The sequence below is a fragment of the Haliaeetus leucocephalus genome, unplaced genomic scaffold (genome assembly GCF_000737465.1).
Source record: "Haliaeetus leucocephalus isolate CR32 unplaced genomic scaffold, Haliaeetus_leucocephalus-4.0 Scaffold206, whole genome shotgun sequence".
Taxonomy (NCBI): Eukaryota; Metazoa; Chordata; class Aves; order Accipitriformes; family Accipitridae; genus Haliaeetus; species Haliaeetus leucocephalus.
Window position 1 is genome coordinate 6,130,412 of NW_010972642.1, and position 24,470 is coordinate 6,154,881.

Here is a 24,470-nt window from a genome sequence, read left to right on the forward strand (position 1 = left end):
TCATCCTAGTGGTGCAGAGGTGGCAGTGGGAGAAAAGCCCCAGAGCAGCATGGGAATGAAATAAAGAGTTGGTTAGTATTTAAAGCACATATGTAAGTACAAATAGTAGTACAAAGTGTTTAATTCCTTAGGCAATATTCTGAGCCACCTTTAAGTACAGCTTGCTTTGCTCTCTTGTAGGCTTTGTCAGCTTTTAAAATGCCCCTACGTAAAGGGAAAGTGCAATCAGACCCTCCTCCCACCCCCTCCTCCCTATTGCCCTCCCCTGCAAGGTCTTTACAAGAATTTCCTTAAATTTTTAAATTTTATCTTTTTTTTACATTTTATCTTTTCATTTCATCCGTGAATGCTACGCTGCATTCATTTGCAAGCATGTACTACAGTTACAGTCTGGAAATGGCTTCATTCCTCTATAGACTTGCAGTGTAAAAGCAACAGATATTCTAACGTTCCTTCCAAATTAAGATTAGGAGAGCCATTTAATTTGCAGTATTAACAACTGCACTTTCCTGAAGAAGGTAAGACCAACATTTTGCAAGGTGAATATGTAATTGTTTTTTGTCATTTTCCTCTTGTACCTTTCTCATAATTTCTGCATATCACTAGGTTGGTGCTTAAAGGTCCAGAGTGAGATGCCTTCCTTCAGATCTCAACAATTCCTAGATGAGCCAGAGGGCAAAGAGGAGCGCTAAACATTCCTTCACTTTGTCAAGGCAGTGATTAATGATTACTAATATTTTAATTAAACTGGAATGGATGTGATTACAACATGGGATATGCAATTATCTTGGCATTTTCCATGCTACCCAAGGGGTAGGTGATCTCTCTGATAGTTATCAAGCACTCAGCTGTGCTTTGTAAATGACACAGGAGGCTCCTCACTGCCTTGGAGATTGTAAATTGATTTTTCTTCAGTTTACGGTCCATTGAGTTTGTGAGGGAGCAGTCTGTGCTCATTTGGCACAGAGGCTGGGATTTCCTCATGGGAAATGAAGGGAACTGCTTGTATGCAATCCATAGATCAGAAAGCTGATCCTGGAGCATGATTTCCTGCTACTGGAGACAAGAAACAGTCTGGACACTCCACACACTCAAGCAGTAAACCTGAGTTACTAAAATCTGAATATGCCAGACAGGACTCCAGTCTTGCATTTGAAGAGAGTAATGTTTCTTTCTTCCCTTTCATTGTCTGCCCCCTCTTCTCCACCCACTTAATAACAGCTTGGTACCAGGAACTGTTTGTTCACATTTCAAGAGTTTTCAACGAAGCCGACACAACAGCAACATCCATTTCTGGTTTATAACTGCACACTGGAATGCTATTTTTGTTCCAAGGTACTGCAAACATGTCAGGGAAAATTACATACGACTCAAAATAATCAGCCCCCATTGTAAAAATTACTTTTAAGGCAAAAAAGAGAGACACATTACCTGGTCAGGGGAGGGCTTGTGGTTGGTTTGGTTGGAATGGGATGAGGATTTGAGGTGGTCATCCTCATAGTTGTCAGCCATCAGCTTCATACGGTTTTGAGTCTATTAAAAAAAAAAAAGAAGAATCTCAGTCTACCTTCCAAGGTGATCATAGGGACTCAAGAGAATAGGGTATTTATGCTATCCTGTATATTCCCAAATCCATACATGGAGAAAAATAAGACACATGCATAAAACATTAGTAGGTATTACTGTAGAGAACTGGTAAAAACTGACACACACATTCCAACCACTTCACTTGGAGGCTAAAGTAGTTTTGCAATTAAGTGGCTCACCTGACTTGTACCTACTAAAACTTGTGCTGTACATGTGTGTACAAAGAAACTAAATTCTTCCTATGGACCCTTGAGATTACGGTTTGAACACCAATTTGGAGAATAATTCAATGAAAACATCAGTTAGATTTCCCTAAGTCAGTTAAAAAAAAAGACAAAAAAGAAATCAGTTTTTTAAAAAGTGTAAAAAAGCTGAAAATAGGTTATTACTTAAGAAGTCCATCCAGTTTCAATATGCAAATCAGTTTTCAACTGATATACCAAAGAGTAGGAAAATTCTGAGACTGGTCAGAAAAATGTGAATTATAGAAAAGCCTTCCTGTGATGAAATTAAGAAGTTAATAAATAAGTCTTTAGGAAGAAAAGGTGACATGATAAAGATGTATAAAATTAAAACCTAAGTACAGTCAAGCAAGGAATTAACAAAATATGAAACAAGATTCTTAGTTTTTCTTCAACTTCTCAGGAAATTTCAAGTTCCAGAGGATATATAATTTTTAAAAACACAAAATATAAAATAAATTGTGTAAGAATAAATGGAATACCTTACCTTAACATTACTAGTCTAGGTAAGCAATTGCAATAAACATTAAAATATACTACACGACTGTGTCTGCAAAGGACAGTGTTAGTGAGATAAAGCCCTTTTAACATACTATCCTGAAATGAGGTCCCCAAGCACCTACACACACACACACATATACCAACAAGGAAAGAAATCCACCTGGGCAAAATGTCCTGCCTCCCCAGCAGGGCTTACAAAGACCATTCAGGCAGCAAGGACACTCTTGGAGTAGCCTAGATGGGACCACGAAAGAGCTGGGTCTAGGGTCTCACAAAGTGAACTGCTGTCCCTGCATCAGCTGCTTCACTTTGACTTATCTGAGTCCACTGTCCTGGGGCACTCACACCTGGGGCAGACCCAAAATGGAGTGATGGCATTTCTCCTTGCAGCTCATAAAGTAGACAAAGACTCATTTTGAGCTTTGTGAAATCTTTGTATTCCAAAAAAATAAAAAGGCTAGCCAGACCTATGTTAGATATGATGCACAGTAAATTATGTACAGCTAGACATATTAAATCATCAGAGATGCACTAAAATTAAATGTCTTAAATGAAGGCTCAAGACTTACTGTAAAAATGCCAGCTGTTGATTCAATCCCTTCATAACTGCATGGTTTCTCACTGGAAACTCTAATTTTAATGAGCATCTCGAGGCTAGAGAACGCAGATTCTACTTGACTGTACTCAGATCATTATAGAGAAGGTCCAGGGTTTGAATCTGGATTTGATTTTATTTTGGATTAATTTAACAAAAGCTAATAGTAAATTGAGCTTAAGCAATAAGATATTTAATCATACAAAACCTTTATATTGTTTGCCCTGTTTTGTCAAACAAGTTTTGAATTCCAAGTCTGACTCATCATTCATAAATCACTACTTGAAACATGCAACATTAATAGTTAAACAACCAGTTTATTGTAAAGGCGTTTTCTCCATATTTATTATTTTATTATATTTAAGGTTGGCTCTTTTACAATTTCTTATTTGCAATGAGAGCTATTGATTTTAAATGATTTCATATTTCTTTGGAAATTTTTGGTTTTGATAATAAATAATAACTTCTTACATGACTTTCAGCATGTATGTGGAAAGAATTCTATTAAAAAGCAGAAGTTTAGCAGAATGTTAGTACAGCACATTATCTTTTCTGAGAGAAAAAGTAGCTCTTCCCAGAGAGAGGCAGCATGTTTCATGATATTGCATGAAAAAACTATGTTAGTGGTAATATAGGAAGAGATGAATATAAAGATCTAAACAGTTAAAGCACAGTATCCCTCAAAGAAAATTTTGAAGTGGAATTGAAGAGGTTGCTTACTTCTGTCACTTAAGTTCAAGTAGAATAACCTACTATTAATACTTGGCAAGAGGTAGGAGAAGAGGCTGAGAGAATTGGCCTGGTTTAGCCTGAAAGAGGAGGCTTCTTTAATTACTTGATAGGAGGAAATAGAGAAGATGAAGCTACACTCTTCCAGAAGTGGACAGGACCAGAGATGACGGATGTAAATCGGAACACAGAACATTCTCGTTAGAGATCAGGAAAATTAATTTCATAATGAGGCTGATCAAACACCAGAACAGGCTGCCAAGAGGCTGCGGCATCTCCATCCTTGCAGATACCGAAAATGCGACTGGACAAGACCTTGAGCAAGCTGCTCTAGTTAGCAATGCTCTCAGCAGGTGGTTGGATGCAGAGGTCCACTGCAATCTAAAATACGTTGCAATTCTTGTTATTTGGGCTTTTCATCTTCAGATAATTTTATAGTTATCAAGGCTGGAGTTTTCAAAAAAAGAGGGAGCTAAGTTCCAAAATTCCTCCTAGTTGCTAAATATGATTTAGCTGCTTAGCTCCATAGAATCATTTAGGTTGGAAAAAACCTTTAAGATCATCGAGTCCAACCGTCAACCGTGCCCACTAAACCATGTCCTGAAGTGCCCTGTCTACGCATTTTTGGAATATCTCCAGGGATGGTGACTCAACCACTTCCCTGGGCAGCCTGTTCCAATACCGGACAACCCTTTCAGCAAAGAAATTTTTCCTGTATGTCCAATCTAAACCTCCCCTGGCACAACTTGAGGCCATTTCTTCTTCTCCTACCGCTTGTTACTCGGGAAGAGACACCAGCACCCACCTCGCTCCAACCTCCTTTCAGGGAGTTGCAGAGAGCGATAAGGTCTCCCCTCAGCCTCCTTTCCTCCAGGCTGAACAACCCCAGTTCCCTCAGCTGCTCCTCGTAAGACTTGCGCTCTAGACCCTTCACCAACTTGGTTGCCATTTGAATATTTTAACCCAGAACAATCTCTGCAGCATCCCAATGATGACAATCATACAAGATCAGTTCACCTACAAGGACATTTTCTATGCTCCCCCTTTAATCCAGCCTGACCTACCACTGCTTCTGCTATTAATCTAAGAGTGCATGTTTGTGATATACAAGTCATGGCAAGAAAACACCAAAATCAGTATTGTGATTTCACTACAGAAACTAATTTACACATTTATCATTGGAATTAGGCAAAAATCAAGAGATGGAAGAAAAGCAGTTTATTTCCTGATAGATACCACTAAAAATTATATTCCAACATTAACATTCCAAGCAGTGTTGCAAATATAATATATAATATAATAGTTTTCTAATTCTCTTTATATCAAACATGGAAATAAAAAGCTTCTGCTTAGGACTGGAATACTAACTGATGAACTTCTAATTGGAAATTTTTGAAATAACTGGAAATACATGAACTCAGTTTCTCTCCTATTGCTCCTCTCCAGAAAAAAATGTTCAAAAGGATGGAAATTTCTAGAGCGTATGACTGTTGCAATGATTTAAAACCAAACTGTTTACTTTACTGTGGGGAACCACTCCAACATCCTGCAGTCCTGAACTGCTTTGTCATGGTGCTATTATACAATCTGCTCCCACCTTATGAGGTTATGGCTCAGATCCTAGGGCAAACATTTCTACATCACTGTAAAAAGTATGAACAACAAAGTGGTTTAACCACTGTGTCCTGTGAGAAAATAAATGAGCAGTGCAGACAAATCGACTGTGTCAGAAGGGCTTTTGTCTAAAACCTCCAGAGCTTGTAAGCAGAACTAGTGATGATAAGAACCGGATGTCAGATCCAAATTTTGCTGAAAAAATACCATGCGCCTTTACAGGTACCTTCTTCATGCATGTGCAGATAAAATGCTAGAATGAAAAAAACAGGACAAAACTCCACAACTCAATAGGTTTCTTGATTTTTTTCCAGAAGGTTTTTTTCTTTTTTGACACAACAGATTTTGTAACCTTATTCCTTGCTCTCCAATCACACCCCCCACCAAAACCCCACACCTTGTCAAAGCCCTTAACAACGCTCTTTAATCTCCCAACAACCACCGTGCAAAAGAACAGTCCCAAACCCTTTAGACCAGTGTCAATCCTCAAAATTACTAAAGAGCCATCGCACTCTCTCAAGCTCCTAACTGAAAGCCAGGAATGACTGTGGAGAACTTGCCACAAGATGTCTGCAGACCGGAGTCTGTGAACCGCAGGCCTAAAGCATAACATTTGCAAGGGTATTGTATCTAAAAAAGCCCCAACTTCCTCTGGTTGTATATTAGACTATACTCCAGTACTATCAGATCTTGACCACCCTCCCTTTTTTTTCCCCTGGAACTTCTGCAATTGTCCTTCTGCCTCTCTGATACACTTATTCTTAATGCCCTTCTTGCTTCTTGTCATTATTTAACCCTGGCCTCTTCCCTATCCCCTGCTACAGCAGGCAGCTAAATTTAAAGAAAAAAGCACCAGGAGAAAATATGAGATAAACTTGTTTTAATCATAATGTGAATGGTCAGCATCAGCACTTCATTTAAATGTGCTCTCTTTTCTTCTGTTGTTTTGTGGTCCTGCAGGGATTTCACTACATTTTCACCATGTTTTTTCTCGTTATCATATAGTTTATTTCTGCCTGTATTCTATAATCACTAAATGCTTGGGTAAACAAGGAAATTACCATGGAGTAGACTATTTCTAACACAGCCAACACCTGAAAACTTTCATTCCAAACAGCACATGTGTAATATTTTAGCTGCCAAAACTGTAGCCATGGTGAATTTTGTTTAAGAATCACTAAGGTCCTCCTCCATGGATGTATTGCTTCAAAGCACACTCTCATATGTAGGTTCCTAAGAGTAAGTTATTTTCTGTTCACTACAGGCTACAGTGGTAGCTTGTTTGTACACCTTCACCCTAAAGACCAAATTAATAGATTTTATCACAGTTAAATTATTACATGAGAAAAAACAGAACTGATGCTGATGCACAAAGTGTAGGGGAAAGTCAGAGACATATTCTGGAATATAGCTGGTAAAATCTAAAGGAGTCCTGCCCAGGTCTGACAAGCTCTTTATAGTGGAATTCCACATATACATTTGAAACCCACAGATTTAACTACAGACATTGTTTATCATGTATTTTAGAGAATGTTTTTATTTGAAAGCTTGCACTGTTGGATGTTATAATGAGAATACATACCTTTCTTAAGCATTTCTGCAGGATAGCTAGTGTTCTGGTAACCATTACCCTGGCAAGTTTTTGAAACCAAATTTTATTCATAGGAATCGCACATTTCTGTATCTCTAAACAGGACCTCTAATAAACAGCAGATACTAGCTCATAAGCTCTGCATTCTCTACATTAATCTAGTTTGCTTCATACTCTCATTGCAGTGACTTATTTAAAGAGTTCGCATCAAATCTGTTTCTTCACTGTGCAACACAGCAGAAACCATGACATCAGTGATTGCTTTCTCATTTTTTGTAAAATATTTGAGCAGGGTAATTTCTGGCTTTGCTAACCAGTCTAAACAAGCTCTATTAATACTTTAATGTAGAGTTTAAAAAGCCCCACATTAAGTAAACATTAATATAATGACTGTACTTGTGACAAATGGATAGGTGGTGGAGACAGTGTGTCAGTCAGTTGAAGGAGTCATCCCATCCCATTTCAGTCCGAGTTGAATGTTTCACTGGAAACACACACATGCAAATGCAACAGTTTAAAAACCTTTTTACCACTAATAACATAGAAATATAATGAAGAAACTCAGGTGATTTTTTTTTTTTCCTAAGTTGTGTGCCAAATTCAGTATCTCTGAAAATTATGTTCTTGCAAAGACTTTCAGATAGTCCCTTTCTATTTGCCGAAAACACGCAGTGAGCCATACTCCCTGTAAATATCCAACCAGCTCCCTGCTGCAGTCTGGCTGTCAGAAACACAGAGAGAATAATCCCTCCTTGCCTGTTACTAGAATGTGATGCCCTGCATAACTACCTGGAGTATATCTATACCTCCTTTGAATATATGCCTACCTTGAGTGTATACCTACCTTGACCACAGGGTCTCTGAAAGATTGTTTCAAGTATTTTACCCTATGCTCCCTTCCTATTCATGATATTTAATGATCCGGGAGACATTTTTCAAATTTGTCAAGAGATGGTACATGCTGAGTTGTTGGTTTTGTTTGTAAAGTTTAAAAGACACATCGTTAATTAGGTTTGGCTTTCCTTTTGGCTATGTTTAAGATTAGCAACTAAGATTCCTCTATTAGCAGCAAACACAGACAATGTTCAGCTGCATAGGTATGAAAACTGTTCCAGTTACTACAGTTCTGTACATCCTGGAGCCTGTGTTTCTGTGAGCCCAACAAAGAGCACGTGCAGCGCACAGCTGCTCGGGTTTGTCACAGCCTGCAGGATTTAACACAGATTCTACCCGAGATACCGCCTTCTGCATTGACTGTTGGCAATGTTATAACAATGTTACATTATAAAGTATAAGACTTATCAGCCCACTTAATTTCTATCTTTAATGATTTCATTTTTCTGTTCATCTCCTCACATGTGATAATTACAGAGAAACTTCATTCTGGAGAATTCATATTAAAAAAACCTTTGAACTAAACTAAAGGAGGCAGATTGTTTAGATAAAATCTATTGCTCTGAATCCTATATAGAGAAAACTAGTGACACAAAAGACAACCCTAATCAGATGTTATGTTTGGGATTCCTTATTGTGTTATACCACATGAACATTATAGCATGTGCTCCTTTAGCTCTCTTGTACTCCTCTTTAGAGACACATCAAGCTGTGTTCAACACTGACTGATCAGTGGTAATAGAACTGCCTTTCTCTTATTTCTTTCACAAGAGCTAGAATCTGCCCAGTCCCAGATTTAAAAGATTAAAAAAAAAAAAAAAAAAATTAAAAAAAATCCTTCCTTCTCTCATGGCTAACTACCCAGAAGCAAACCAGCTATGTTAGTTCTTTGGCATCCTTCCCACCACATGTAAGGGTGTTCGTCAAGAAAGCTCAGTAAGGTGTGTTTTCCTGTATCTCAAAGATGTCTGAGCAAGGGCTGGACTCTGAGAACGTTTACCACCATATTGTAAACCTAATTTATACTGACTGGGTGGCCTATGCATCAAAAAAACCTTTCACGCAAGATCAAAAGGACAAATGGTATCCTGTGACAACAGCCTTAGAGAATCCTGGATCCCTCACACTACACAAAACCAAAAGAATTATTTACTGTAATTGATCTCAAGACAGCAACAGCAAGCAAAATGAGCTGCTGTTCTAATTCTTAAGATGAAATAAGAGAACTGTTTATATTCATCTTCCAGTAGTGAGCATATAAAACCTCTACACTCCAGGATTAAAGTAAGCAGGTAAGTAGTTTTCGTATTATGAGCCTGCCCTATGGTGCAGTTTGTTAGGGCAAGTCTGATCTCAATTCCACACCACAGCAGAGAAGGGCCTTACTGTAGAATTTCCTGCCAGAGAATATAAGATCCGTATCCTTTGCTGCCACATGCCCTGAAAGCAGAAAAGACTAATTTATTTAAATTAGCTCAACAGCAACTGTTTTTTTGCTAAATCATGCTGCTACATCCACTCTCCATCTATTGTGGCATCTTCATTACTTCTTTCATCAGTTAAGAACTGATTTCTTTTGCAGACAGCATGGCTACCCTTGAAGAGCATAGGAGTCCACTTTATTACTCATTTTATGTTGGCTAATGAAATCTGCGTGCTTTGGATTTGTATTCTACATCTTCTAGGCATGGCCTTCAACCCTATAATAATCTCTTTCTCCAGCCTGCCTCCCCCATGGTGTCTCCAGGCGAGAGTCAGCTGGGACCAGTGTGAAAGTATGTATGTTCTGAATGGCCAGCCATATGCGTATGCTACAGCCAAACAAAATATATTACAGCTCAATTCTTCTTGCCTTTCCCTGTGTGGGAGCACTACTTCGGGCTTTTTTTGCCTCTACCCAGCTGTGGATGTTAATTAAGTTCCTATAAGTTACACAATCTTTGAGACTTCTTTCCCTCTGTCAAATTTGGTTGAAAATGGTCAACAAATTGAAAAGTTACTTGGTGGGAACTACAGCTCAGCTGAGCAGATGGATAGCCCTCTCATTTAAACTCTTCTTGTGAGGACTTTACAATAAAAGCTGGTCCAAACTAGCACGTTTTGTTCAAGTTGTAAGAGTTTGGATGTAGTCTCTCAATATATCCTTGCATTAAATGTTGCATAGAAGTGGAGTTTTCTGATACTGGGCTTTCATGCCTTTAAAATCTTGGGACAATGGGAGGCTGAATTGCTACAAATTGTCAAGTGAACAGCAGCCAGCCTCTCATGTTTAGTTCATGTGTCTGCCTCTTTAGCCTACTTTGATACATACCACTAACGATCACTCACTTGAACAAAAAAGTGAAATGCTACTTCTGTAATAACGTGAAAAGAAATACCAGTATTTGTCATGTCCCTCATTATTCAAACTATTGCAAACTCCTGGTTGTACTTCTCCCCTTGCTCATTTTTCCCCTCTCACAGTGTGTTTGTGGGTCCAAGCTAAAAATTTCATCTTATATTTTATCAATTGAGAGAAAAAACAAAGACAAAAAAGCAGTGAGAAAAACAAGCTGAAATGTACTTTGGAGCACAAAAACCCTAAAATCTTTGATAGATTGGTGATACATGTATTTTACAAAGCAAAATGTAAAAGATATCTCAGGTTATGCTAAGGCTGGAAATACATTCCAACACTGTAACGATCCTGTGATTACTTTAAACTTGTGCAATTTAAGCACCAACATTAAGCGCCAGAAATAAGGTTAGTCTTACAAAATGTATAAATATCTGAAGGCAAACCCCCTACATTACCGACATCATATCACATAGATCAGGCAAGTACTTCTATCAAAAATAGAACAAGCTTTGTTTGACATAGTTGATGGGACTCCTGTTTTGTTACGACTATTTACTTGAAATTTCTCCTTTTCCCTTTTCACTTCAGCTTCACTCTACACCCTGCTCATCTTACTCTCATCTGCCTTACTCTGTTCCTCTTTCCTTTGTTATTCTATTTGGTTCTCCCTTCCAAAATAAATCCACTTGCATATGCTCAACTTCACAAAGCTGCCTGTATAACACAACTGCCTTAGTCACTCTGCTTTTGTCTCTTAAGTTTTCCTCCTAGTTTGAAATCAGAAAGTTTCTCAGTCCAGTGATACCTATGAAAACTGAATGGCAAAATCTCATCTAGGAATTTATACACAAGACGCATCCTACTGTAAAATCTTAAAACCTAGTCGTGATCCCCTGCTTCAACAAAATAATTTGTAAGCCATCTGCTCATGTATATCTACATACACCTTTCCTAGCTGATGTAATTTGGAAGTTTTCAAATCCTTGTCTATTGTGACTATGTCTTTAAAATAAATATAGTAAAAGCATTCCTTTATCCAGGTATTTCTATTTCTGGAAGTTATATACCAGTGTTTTTACCACAGCTCTTTTAGCCTTACATATTTTTATTGTTATATGACTCACCACTTCAATTGCATTTGCCTGCAGCTTCAAAGAGTTGTTAATAGCAGCTCCTCTCTATACTTGCTGTTCTTGGCAAAAAAAGTAGTTATGTACAGATACAAATTCCTAGATGCTAAAGTGATGTGAGCTGCTCAGTATCATCTCAACACAGGCTGTCTGTAACTGCCCAGAACCCAGCTCTGGGTGTATACACAAATGTGTCTGTGTCTACATGATATAAACAGTGTTGATAGCAACTTTAGAAAAAAAAAACAACCCAGAAGACTATTTATGCTTCTTCTGAAATTAATTTTAAAAGCTGTTGCATATAAAAGAAAAAGAAAACCAATATTGTTATTTTTCTGCCTCACTTTCATCTTTGAATCTAGGCAAAATCCTCCGTGGTAACTGCTGGAGGGAAGAGTTGAAAGGGCATTTCCTTTGACAACCAACAGAGCTTTGCTACCCCAAACTAAATTAAAGCTAAGAATTTTCTCTGTATGGCCAATTATTAGGGTTGACATCCACGTAGAAGAGCCCTGCCTCATAAGGTCCATACAAACACACAGACGTTACATTCCTGTCTCTCCACACCATCTGTGCGTGTGGTCTGCAGACACAGGATTCCTGTCCATCCACACTGTCCCTGTGTTTGGTCCACAGAGGCAGGATTCCTGCCCGAGCAGACAGCAGCACACGTGCAGTATAGAGTTGGACAGATGATTCCTGTCCATTTGCCCTGCTCTTGCACACAGTACACAAGCAAGGAGAATCACAATAAACCAATGCTTTTTTCCTTTCTTTTTCTTCCTGCAGAAGTTGATTTTTTTCCTATTAAGTCTGCATCAAAGCTTAGATAACAGTACTAGCTGGAAAGACTGAAGAAATGTTCAGGTTTTCTACTGTATTTGTGCCAAAATTATTCCTACCAAGGAAAGAAGTTCTCTTCCTTTCTACAAAATTCATGGCACACAATGTGTAGAGATGTGCCAGTTTGGTCAGATGAATTTCTCTAAGGTGTCTGCATTGCAGACAGTACTCCCATCATTGCCTGCTCTATTCCTAATCTGTTGTCCTTCTGTGATTTACATTGTATTACGCCATTACATATGAGTAGAGGCCCACCCAATGGGCACCATAAAGCACACCGTAAAGCTTTGAAAAAAAATCTTAGAAAATTCCGTCTCTGCTATAGAAGCACCAAAAGAAAAAGGGTTGTGGAACAAGATGAAAAAACAGCCAGTCATACCTCCAGTGTTTTTTCCTTAACAATCCATTTACTGCAAAGTCATTAAACTTAGATAGGTGATGCCACATGTTAAAGAGCCCCGACAAAGCAGAGGAAGAAGTAGAGATGAATGAATAGGAGGACAGGGGCAACCTCAACTGATTTATTTGCAACTAGAAGACTTCAGAGGAAACAAGGAAGCCTTCATATTTTTTAAGCCCTCTTTTTATCATAAAACAGATTGCTGGCTGACAATGGAGAAGGACTAGCTAGTTTGGGTAATCAGGAAAGGGGGGAAGAGAGGAGGAAGAGACATCAAGAAATCTTTTCATCATCTGATAGTGATGAAAAGGATAGAGATGGACAATAAGGAACTAGTCTTAGTCTGCACTTCCCAGTCTGTGGATCCTTCCCACCAAATCTGTGAATCCTTCTTCTTCCCATCCAGAAGAATATACTGATATCTTGCCTGTCTCTCTATGAGATATGGAAGAGACTTGAAAGGTGCACAAAATGAAGATCTGCATGTATAAATAAATATATTTCCTCTTAAAAAAAAAAAAGAAAAAAATACTAGAATGAGGAGGTACAGTACTTATTACTTCCACAGAGCAAATAAACCCATGCAGTCTTTCAAGTTTTAAACAACTTATGTATGTGTGTGTTCTTAAGGATCACTATATTGCTTTTATTATTTTTTCAACACCATTAATGTCAGCAGTTGGCAGAAGTTTGGGTTGCTGTAATAAAGGAGGCAAAGCCAAGGTTATAGCTACTAGTGTTTTGGAGATGGAGGGCACGCTGGCTTGGTATCAGAAATTACAGTTACATTTCAGGTTAGTGTGAAAAAGTGAGAAGAGTCATTTCTTAAACTATTAAAAGGATTAAGTGTGGTACAACGTGAAATTGAATGTTTAAAAAAGTTAAGTGTTGCCCCCGCCCGCCCCTGCTCTCAAATAGAAATCCACTGTAAAAACAAGAGATATCTGGGTTGTTCAGACCCTAAGAACAACTTGGCTGGAGTCATCTGCGAGAGCTCCATTTATTTCTAGTTTACTCAACTACAGGAAATATTTGTGTTCACACAAAGACAGACAGGAATTGGTGGTAAACAGAAAGAAAGAGAACAAAGAACTAAGTTCTGTGACTGTAAAGTTGTGCTCAAAGAGAACAAAACCCCTAATAAAATGGCTACCCCTTAACCAGGGCTGTATTCAAGATAAAAGACCATTACTTCCCCCGGGCACCAGTACTGTGATCAGAGTTTAATATATATTTGGAGACTAATGCTTTATGGAAGTTGAGAGACTAACGTTCACCTATACTATTGACAACCTAAAATTGTGCAACATGTTATTGCAAAGGTAAATTTCCTCATACTTGAATCTGAGGGTGCTTGACCAGCAAACGGATCTTATATCCACATGGTAAATGTTTGATTATGCCAAGTAAAATCAGAGAGCGATCTTTTGATGACTGAGTTTGAGACTTATTATGTCTTTATGCACAATCTTGGACTATTCCCTAAAAGTATTTCTTGGTACTGAAAAGGCTTAAACCTTTGGTACCACATTTAAGGCAAAGAAGGGCAGGCAGAAACCGTTCCTTTATTTTGTGTTCAGTACAGGTCCGCTCAGAGACAGTGGAACACATCTGCCCTAAAGATGATCTGCCAAAATCACTACTTTGTATTTGACAGCATCATCTGCATATCCCCATTCAAGGGAGGGACTGGAAGCAGGATTTTCATCAATATCAACTTTCTCATCTTTATCTTTCAGAGTTGGCAGCTGTTACCAGACTCCTCACGGCCTTCCAAGTCAGCAGCCAGCAGAAAAATCTCCATCCCCTCCCTACACACATTCACAAATGTCAAGTGGCAAAAACTTACCTCTAGGGAAAAACTACACACCTTGTCTTTGGTTGAGAATATTTTTTCATTTTAGAAAAGGAGTGTAGAAAACAGCATGTACTTATTAAGGAGTAAAGTGCATAATTTATTCAGCACCAAAACATGAACAGTAATTTTTTTTAAGACTTGCATTCTTTACAACATAACACCATGAATTTAACAGAACTGAGGGGAATCTGCAGCCATCATCACCCGTCCATTTGCAGAAGCTATCATAAGTAACTGATGCCTAATTTCATAAATCTATGTCTCCTTTTGATAAACCTGATACACTATCCTATCAATTTCCACAACTTGGTATGTAAATTAGTGATGGGTTAGTATCAAGAAACTAGTCCTAACTGACAGCATATATCTTAGATTTCCAACTGCAACATGAAACTTCTATTTTCCCCTGCATTACCTATTCATTAGCCTGAGATATGATGTACTGGACTAGGCTCAATCGGATTGTTTCAAAAAGGGAAATTATTTTCAGAATTCTAAGGAGCTTAATACAGTGGATGAGAAAAAAAATCTGTAGACTGAGAGGTATTTCGGTGCATAGGCTCCAAAATACCCGAGACCACTGTTCACCAACAGCCCACTATTTACAGAAGCTGAAGTTCATTCTGTACAGTTGAGACTAACATTTTTCCATTATCCATTTTTAAGATGGTGGGGATTAAAATTCTCTATTGCAGACTATGTATTTTTCTCTTCTCAAGGAAAAAAAGCACTGATTTATTACATTACTCCCAAAATAACACAGTAAAATCCCAAACATGCCATATATTCTATCTTATAGATCATTAATTTTCATTACATATTTTTAGGTGCACAATTCTTTCCATCATTCCTCCTTCAAGTAAAGAACATATCACTGACATATTAAGTCATACAACCGTTAATCTGTAATCTACTTGAAACATTCTACATACTTAGTTTATGAAACCAATCAGTCACCTCATATCTCTGACTTCACCTTCTCCTTACACGTTTTTGGAACACACCTCGCATCACCTATCACCTCACCAGTTACAGATCTTACACAAATTAAAACCAATATTAAAGCTGGTAAAATGCTTTTCGGCTTTCTGCTACTACCTTTCTACCGACCATCAATATGTGAATTGCTTTTTATATAAGATAGTCGTTAAAGTCACAGGTTCGTTAGGCTTTTCATCCAAAGAAAAGTAACTACAAATAAAGTCTTACTTTATAGCTTTAGTGTGAAACTGTTCAGTGTGTTGTGTGTTCCCTGGGAAATAATGCCAGTAAATGTAGGAGCAGATAAGCATAATGTACCAACTTAGCAATTTTGAATGGAGATGAGGTAAAGGGACACGTGTGTCTTCTAGACAATTGCCAGTGCCAGGTAAAGCAGCCCAAACAAACAGCAATAATTTAGTATAGAAAAAGCTGTATCCAATCAATGAAATATCAGTAAGGATGGTTACACACTCATCTTGGAAAATAACAGTATTTTTACTGAGTTCAAACAAGTCATTAAAAATCTTCCTGTATCTGAAATTTCGGTGTGAAGTTCCTGTTTTTTCACAAAAAATACAATCACAGGTTTATCTCATCAAAATTATTTACATGTTTAAGCAGAATCCTCTCTGTCACCAAAACTTCAGCGTTTCCTAAACAATGTGTTTAAATGACAAGATTTAAATGTAATCATAAACTCACTGTATTTTCCGGTCAGCCTTCAAACATCATCAATTCAAATACCAAAAGAGTGATGCCAAACCAATCCAGCCACAAGAACCGATTGTCGGAAAATCTCAAATATTTTACCCCTGAGGCACATCCTGCTGCTGGACAAGAAACACGGAGTAGTTGTGTACAGGTCCTTCCCCACTACCCCACAAACTGCAGAAGTTAAGCAAAAGAAGATGCACCCATAATTTTATGCCTTGAATGAACAACTACTGGCAATCTTGACCTTTTCTAAACCTCTCCTTCTGAGCTTTTGCATCCATCTCATGAACTTATCAGCTAACACAAAGACTGTTAGAAACTGAGGGAGGGTAACTGTTCTCAACATTTCTGTTCTCATAGAAATAAATACATAAATGCTCTGTTGGATGTATGTATTAAAAAAAACCTGTTCTAATATATTCTCTTCATTTAACTGAAAAACAGTGCCTATCAGACGAGTGGTTTGTGCCATGGTAACTACAGAAAACCACCATACGGTACAACTGCGATGTGAAATGACAGTGACTATATTTAAGCTGTACTAATGTCCAGAAATACTAGTCACAGACCAAGAAATTATTATTTTTTAGGCCCAAAATGAGATTTCCTAAGTGCAGTCTTCTGGAGAAACCAAGCTCGCCCAGTGTTCTTAACTCTTCAATACCACTAACAAGCCCGGTCCTCCCAGTGTAGGCTTAACAATTTTAACTCATATCAAACACTAGCAGGTTGGTTCTTGCTTACAGACATGGATACAGGGTGTCTCAACTGCTAACCTAGACATGTCCAGCAGTCCTGGTTTTCTAGTCAGGGACAATGTTGCTTAAATAACTTAGTGTAGGAGTTCATAATCCTTGAATGAGAGATACTGTAAGTGTGGTAGTAGATGCTGTCAGCAACTATCCAATTAATTTACATTTATTTGTGCAAAATTTTAGTGAATTAAAAAGCTGTAAAAATATAATATGAAAATCTTAATATAGTCAATAAACAGAGGAATATTTCTAATAGACTGATACAGGTTTTTGAAAACTGAGATTGAACTTGGGAAATATTAGTCCATAGAGTATTTTTTTAAATGTTACAAAAGTCTAGAAAGAAAGGGTAGCAAGTACTTGTATTGTCATCCAAGTTCCAGAGTACTTTTATGAACCTTAAAGCTCCATCCCTCAGTGAGGCAAAGAACCTTCTCCTTCAAGCAAACCTACAAAGCTGCCATTGCAATGGCCTAGAAATTACCGGCCGAGACATGAGTAAAGGCACAAACAGAAAGCAGACATGGCTATTTACAGCAGGGCCAACAGGCAGCTCCCTTCTCCGGCATCGTGAGGCCAGCGACAGTAAGGAGCTCACTTGAACATACATTATTATTTAGTAATACAAGAAGCAGAGGGTAAAGGTAAAAGGAGGAGGGAGAGGGGAACAAGAGTGTAAGTAATACCATAGGGAGGTGAAATATTGCCCCAGAAAAGACCGCTGATGCTGCACTGAGTGCTGTTACTGTGGTAACCGATGATTAAAAATGATGGGAAAAAAGTCTGGAGCACATGGCAAGGACAAGGTGCTTTCTTTTAATCTGCGAGGGCTTCTTGTGCTGTGCTTCAGGAAGCGGTGTTCAAGGGCATGACAAAGCCTCACTTTCTGTGCCTGCTTGGCTGCTGTCAGGATGCTGGGGTCTGCTCCTGGCAGAGATCCCCCCTCGACAGAAACAATTACTGAGGAGCAAAGCCTGGCAAAATAAGCAGCGCTGTGATTGATAATCTGGGTGGATTACAGGCCTTCGACAAAAGCCACGATGCTTAAATTTGACAGCTGGCAATGCCTGATGAGAGCCAATTAGTGGATATATATTCACTTCAGCCAGAAGTTTCTTCTGTTTCTAGTCCAATAGCTTCCTGGATAGGAAGTGTACAGAGTGATTTCCCCCACCTCTGCCTGCTCACATGTATGCCAGCTACACTGTCAGTACAGTTAAGAATATACTATAAAAACTACATATTTTGGCAACTTCGTATATTAAAGCCAGTAGATTCAAATTTTGTAAAACTGCATTTGACCCTACAGATAGTGGTGGTACAAGAACCTGAAAAAAGGTGACTTTAGACTGACTCTACATACCACACAGTGTGTAAATGAGGCCGCGACTGCACCATTTAGGTAACAAGTCCACTACAAGTGACAATAGTTCTCAAAATGCTTCACTATTCCTTGAAAATTTCCTGGCAAAGTACATTAATCTGTCTGTTGCTGTTTTGAATAGGTTAACCTAGCATTCAGAGGATACCAGAATTCACAGAGCACCTTCTGTTCTGCCCAATACATGCAGGAACCTCTGACATGCAAGTCCCCTTCAAATTTGTCTGTCTGTTCTTAACTTTCTTGTCACATAGGTTTCCTTTCCCCATTTTTGCATCTATTTCCACTCTTGCTAGTGCAAGTATGTGGGTACTGCGGTGAAGAGATCAATAAACAAAGATGGATCCAAGTACCCTGAATCTCATCACTTGTTTCAAACATTAACTTTTACTTTGCTTTCTCAGCTATAAAGAAGCCACGACCACCACCACACTCAGACAACTTAAATACATCTTCCTACACTTCCAAGTCCCTTTCTGACAGTGGTTAGAGAGGTACCTCCACTCATTAAACTCCAATGGGCACCGTCACACCACAGGGACCTTGCAGATGCTCTCAGAAAACAACGGTAGTTCTGTCACAGAAACAACACTACATTCAGCAATTACCTGCAGTGATTGTATCCATGTCACCTGAAGAAGAAATTCATTTGCTAATAGGGTAATCACTCTCATCAGACATGGTTTCAAATCAGGGCAGTTAAGGCAAAGCAAAGACTAACTGCATGCCTCACAGAATCTGTATTATTTCATCAGGCAGGGTGGTAATAAAAACTGCCAGAAGTGTGGTAATGCTGATACAGCTCTATGGCAGCAAGGGGAAAATGCCTGCCTGTCAGTCTCCTTTGACCTGTTTTACGTTCTCCTGTTACAAGGAGAAATGACTCCAACCAGTGGAACTTCACTTTGGAAAAGTTCACAGAAGAGGAGTGTCAGGTGTCAGTGTGCAGGGTTTCCAGGGAAACAAGTAACAGTGGAAAAATAGCATTTTTGGGGGGAGAAGCTATTCTGGAATCTAAAATTCTTTCCTTTTCCTCATGATCCCATGTACCACATTTACTTGAGAAACAAATCTTTGCAGTACCTTGGCCTCATAAGGAAAGCCAGCCAAAATCATTGCAGGGAAGAAGCACAAAGTAGCACAGAGAAAACAGCTTTGGGACTTGCAAGGCTAGATAAAAAAGATATTAAATGTTGCATAAATGCTAAATATTAATACTACTAGTGATTGCCAAAGAATTCCTCTCAATTTATAGGAATGATAAATAACAGCCCCTCAAATTCATGCTGGCCCACAGAGGAAGGAATGATCATGATGAGGATATAGAAGTAGAAGGGAACAACAGGTATTAAAGATTCCTCTGAATGGCAAGCAACCTGACTACATAACCCATACTTTCAATAGCATGAGGTTTCTTATCTTCCTTCACTAAAATAGAAAGGAGCTCTTTTCACTAAGTTAAGTATAAGCAAACAGCAGGAGTGTATACGGCAAGAACAGGAAAGGTAAGGGACCAGATGAAATGGAAGTACTAAGGGAGAAAAAGTAGACATTAGAAATATACATTAGAATGAAAGGAGGCTGAAGACAAATGTTGATCTTCTACCCAGCCAAAAGTGAAAGCCATCAAAAAATAGAGCCAGGAAGCTCAAAGTACTCATGCCTTTTCTGTATCAGTCTTCACTAAACACTGTACTCAGGTGACTAATGAAATCTATTTCAATACTCTGAGAATAAAATTTTAGGTCAGAAAAGGAAAAGAACAAATGAGATGGTACTCAAAAAAATCCAGATGCCTTAAAATTTTCTAGCTCTGATTATACTATACTAGGAAAGAGTTTATCTACTATAATGAAAGCTATTAATGGCTGGTTTTGGGAACCTGTGGGAACTGGTGAGGTTTTGGAAGACTCCATTAAGGTTTCTGACACTGTCTCACATGACGCACTCATGAATAAGTTCAGCTAAGGAAAGGCCTTATTTTGAGCTTTGTCTAGTTTTGGATACCACACTTGGAGGAAGAAAAAGATCAAACAAAATCTAAGAAAGAACAACTGGAATGATAAGATATCTAGAAAACAAGACACATGAGAACTGGAAGAACTGAGACTGCCCGGTTTAGAGAATAACACAGAGGAGATATCTCTGTGTAAATGAGAACGGCTGCTAAAAAGTGCAAAGAAATAGTCTTTTTTTAATATGCCCATAACAGACAGAAAAAGTAGTAGTAAGCTTAAATTGCAGTAAGGGACATTACAGATGCAGAATGACATTATAATGATAAAGACAGATGAGCCATAGAAAAGACTTCCCAAGACTGAAGGTCTCCTTCACTAATAGTCTTTAAGAATAGATTACAGGTATAACTGAATAAATCAAGTGGGTTACATGGAGTTCTGTCCTGAGCCCAGTACTATTCAGTATTTGTCATTAACAATCTGTGTGATAGAAGAAAATAAATTTTTTATGAAATACGTGGAGAAAGCTTAAACTTAAGCTGGGTGGTTCTGCGAGCATGCTAAAGTATAGGATCAAAATTCAGCATGTTCTTAAAAGACTGAGGAACTGATCTGAAAATTACTTTTATTTAGGAAAAGGCAGCATAATAAAAATGTATCCAGTATTAATCTAACCTGGAGTCACACCACTTCAAATGAAAATTTTGAGATCCCGTCATCAATAACACTGAATCAAGCTAGTTCCTGGTAACTTTTGCTACAGTATACTTAAAAGAATTGGGAATAATTATGAAACATTACATAATTATACAAATGAATACAGCGATTCACAAACAATTCAATTGAAAAATACTCCAAGCTCTCAGAAAACAGACACTGACACAGTTCAGAGCCTCCTAAAAATTTCACCACTATTACTTAACATTTATAGCACAGTAGTGCCTAGAGATGTTGGTCAAGTTGGGCCTCACTGTGCTAGACACTGTACAAACACAGAAAATGACAATCTTTGCTCCAAACAGCTCCTAGTCGAAAACCCCAAGCGTTTAAGACTCAAAGCCCACAAACAGGAAAACCTCAGCCCATTCAGATACGCCTTCCCTTTACAACTCAAAGCTGCAGAGGAGCGCTTCACCCTGTTACAATAAATGTACCCCGATAGTTGAAACTTAGCTTGACAAGGAAAGGAATAAATGGCAAACAGGCTACTTTCTAAGAGATGAGAGGTGTATGTGCTGCCACAACCCAGGCCAAAGCTCCTTGGGTCTCCGTCAGTTCCAGCGTGACACACATCGCAGGGACTTCTGCATGGCGTATAAGCCAAGCACGCTGGCTGGCGCTCGCCACGCTACATCTGGACCGTGTTAGACAACCTTCAGCTCTGTTCTCTTGCATCAGCCCCGGCCCCCTCTGGTGAAGCAGCCTCCCAACCACTGCTTCTCCATGAACTACTCACGGAGACAAAGTACTCCAGGAGGAAGTAAATTGGGACCACATTAGCTTGGTGACCCTCACCCTGCAATTGGCCTGCCTTTCCGATGATAGAGGAAATCCCTCATACAAACTGACAACCAATATGAAACAGGCAGCTCCATTTACTGGAAAGCCTGGTCAATGCCGAGTGCCTCATTAGGAAATTGTCTCTATATTGAGGCACATTCCTGCAATTCAGAGCCTAGAAACTCTAAATTAAAACAACATTGATGCCATATCCTCTTTCCGAAATGCCTCTCTTCATCCAAACTTTAATACACATAGTTAAAGAAATTAAAGAACCAAAATGTCTTTGGCAGGACTCCTTCCCTCTCTTTCACAGTAATACCCTTCCTGTGCAAGCGACCAGGAACGGGACAGTGTTGGGAAGGGAGAAAGGAGAGTTAAAGCAAGGAATAACCACATAGTCCTCCAGAATCTGTATAACCTTTCCTTGATGAATCTATGTGTCTTCACCAACATTTTCAAATAAATAAAAATAATCTAAAATTGCAGGGCTGAAGAAGTTGGAATTTTTTAAGTAGTAAATTGAGGCTCATCAGTAGGATGAGTTTTTGTTTTGGGAGAGAGTTGTATCTTTCTACACTCTGAGAAAGGCCAATTAACAGTAAGTCAGTCTGCTAACAGTGGTTGCTATTGTAGCAACTCAATGATAACCAGCACGAACAAGAAAAGGCATAATCTGAATCTTATCATACACACTTGGATCCATTCACACTCACTATTACGGTGTAGTCAGAAAACTGCTTTCCTAAAGTGTTACCTCTGTCAGAGGCTCCTTCCAGTTCACAGTGAGATTCAGCAATCAGGCCTACGGTACCTACCACAGCATGCATAACTTCAGACAAACCACCCCCTCTTGATATTGCTCAGCATTTCTATTTGCATCCTACGTACATGGAAACGTCATGTTTAGTCAACCGTGCATGCCAACCAGCTGAAAGAGCTGCTTTCCCACCACAAAGTCTAAGCATTTCCTAGAAATGGGATGGACTGAAATACCAAATACTTATCATGGAGCAAACCAGTTCTGAGACAATGTTAAAGGCAGAAGGAAGGAATTGCTGAGGTCAGGATCCCAGCTCTGAATCTGAAGGGTTGAATAAACTTTTTAGGCTCCAGAACTACTTTTCAAAGTCTTCCAGAAGATCTTGATTAACTGGCATCCCTTGCTTTTCTTGAACAGCTGTGTTCAATACATCTGCAAGTCTGAGAGATGTTTCATTCACAATTTCTACTGTAAATTTAGGAATTACAGCTAAACTTTTCAGAAGTTCCTGAAATGGTCTTATGGAGCTGGCAAACACAGATGGACCCTTGTTTCAATATGTAGAAAAGGGTCCATGCAGACAAAGCTTAAACTGATGAAGCAGCACAGTTGTTTTGTTGGTAAATATGAGGCTAGTGACCCGTAAAAGCTGAAGAGGACCACAAGGGCCAAGTACACAGATTATTTGCAAAGCATGTGAAAAAATGAGATTCCCTTTGACTATATAAGTAATGAGGATCCCGTAAAATCTCATAGCCTTCTCTTCTGACCCATCTCCTATTTCTGGAGCTGTCAAAGTTAGTATGATTTGAATTGATGCAGAAAAATTACACACCAAAACTCTTGGTACTGAAAAAAATAAATGCGATTTCAGATCCCCTGCAACTTACAGAGGTGGTGAGTATTACTGCCCCATGATAAGTAACTTTGAGGAACTTTTCTTTCAATGTGTTGAAAACTGCACACAAAAAAGGATAAAAGATGATACATCCTTAAGATGTAGGATAGATTTTAAGGAGGATGTGTCAAATCTCTATTAGGTCAAATAAGTATTTCTCAGGTATGTTTTAAATATAGTTTAGATTGTTCATATATAAACATATATTCTGCCTTGGGGATTGGGGATGCACTGGAGAATACCTTGCAGCCCCATTACCTGTGATTTTATACTTATACTACTTATATATAGCTTGTATTTATACTACTCATAGCATAGATGTGTTGAGGAGATTACTTTCTGCTTTCTTCATTTTTTTTTTAAGATGACAATCTTAAACAACTATGAGTCTTCACAGCTGATGGCAGTTTTGGAATTTTGGAACCAGAAACTTCAAAGGCATTTGGATATTCCAATGAATTGTTTGAAAAAGGACTATTGCTCCAACATCAGCTCAGAATTGGTCTCACTTCATAGCAAGAACAATTTCAAATTAATGTCCTTTGCAATTGTATTTTATCTGCGAAATTAAGTATCCCACACCTATACAGAAAAGCACCTAGAATGGGTATCCTTAAGTGAAATGGCCATGCCTTTTTAGAAACAGTATATGATATTGTAAGACTTATCAGCACTGAAAAATAATGATATGAACTACAACAATGTTAAAAAAATCACCTAACTGAAACCTAAGTCATTACAATAATACGATAATCAAAACCTTAATATATAAATCAAATATACACAAATTTTCAGCAGGAAAAAACCCACCACAAAACACTAAAGATCATTCCATCTACCCACAAGAGATAATCAGAAGGAAATGGAAGGGCAAGGGCTAGAATTTAAACTTAGGACAACAAGAACTGACAATAAAGTTCCAATTTCTCATGGAATGAGTGGTAACGTATATTAAGGCTGCTAACACCTACAGACAATTACATGAAGAAAAGAAATACTTTACATGCTGTGACCACTTCTGAATCCTGTTCTAGTAGGAGGTCATCTGGCTGACAACAGAAAGTAATTACAACTGTTGCTTGAAAGTAAATAATACAAGACTGTAAACTATACTTTTTGCTTGTTTTGAAGCGGGTACAACAAAACTACTGTTCTTAAATTAAACCTTAAATAATTGTTATCTTAAAAATACATG

The 24,470-nt window shown here is 38.4% G+C and overlaps 1 protein-coding gene across 1 annotated transcript in view; it reads right to left on the bottom strand.

The window, feature by feature from the left end:
- ERC1 (ELKS/RAB6-interacting/CAST family member 1) overlaps positions 1-24,470 on the bottom strand; it is a 294,179-nt gene that overhangs the window by 27,388 nt on the left and 242,321 nt on the right. Inside the window, exon 17 of the mRNA XM_010566193.1 lies at positions 1,432-1,533. Within this exon, the coding sequence (XP_010564495.1) occupies positions 1,432-1,533 (102 nt within the window). The remainder of the gene's footprint in view (positions 1-1,431; positions 1,534-24,470) is intronic.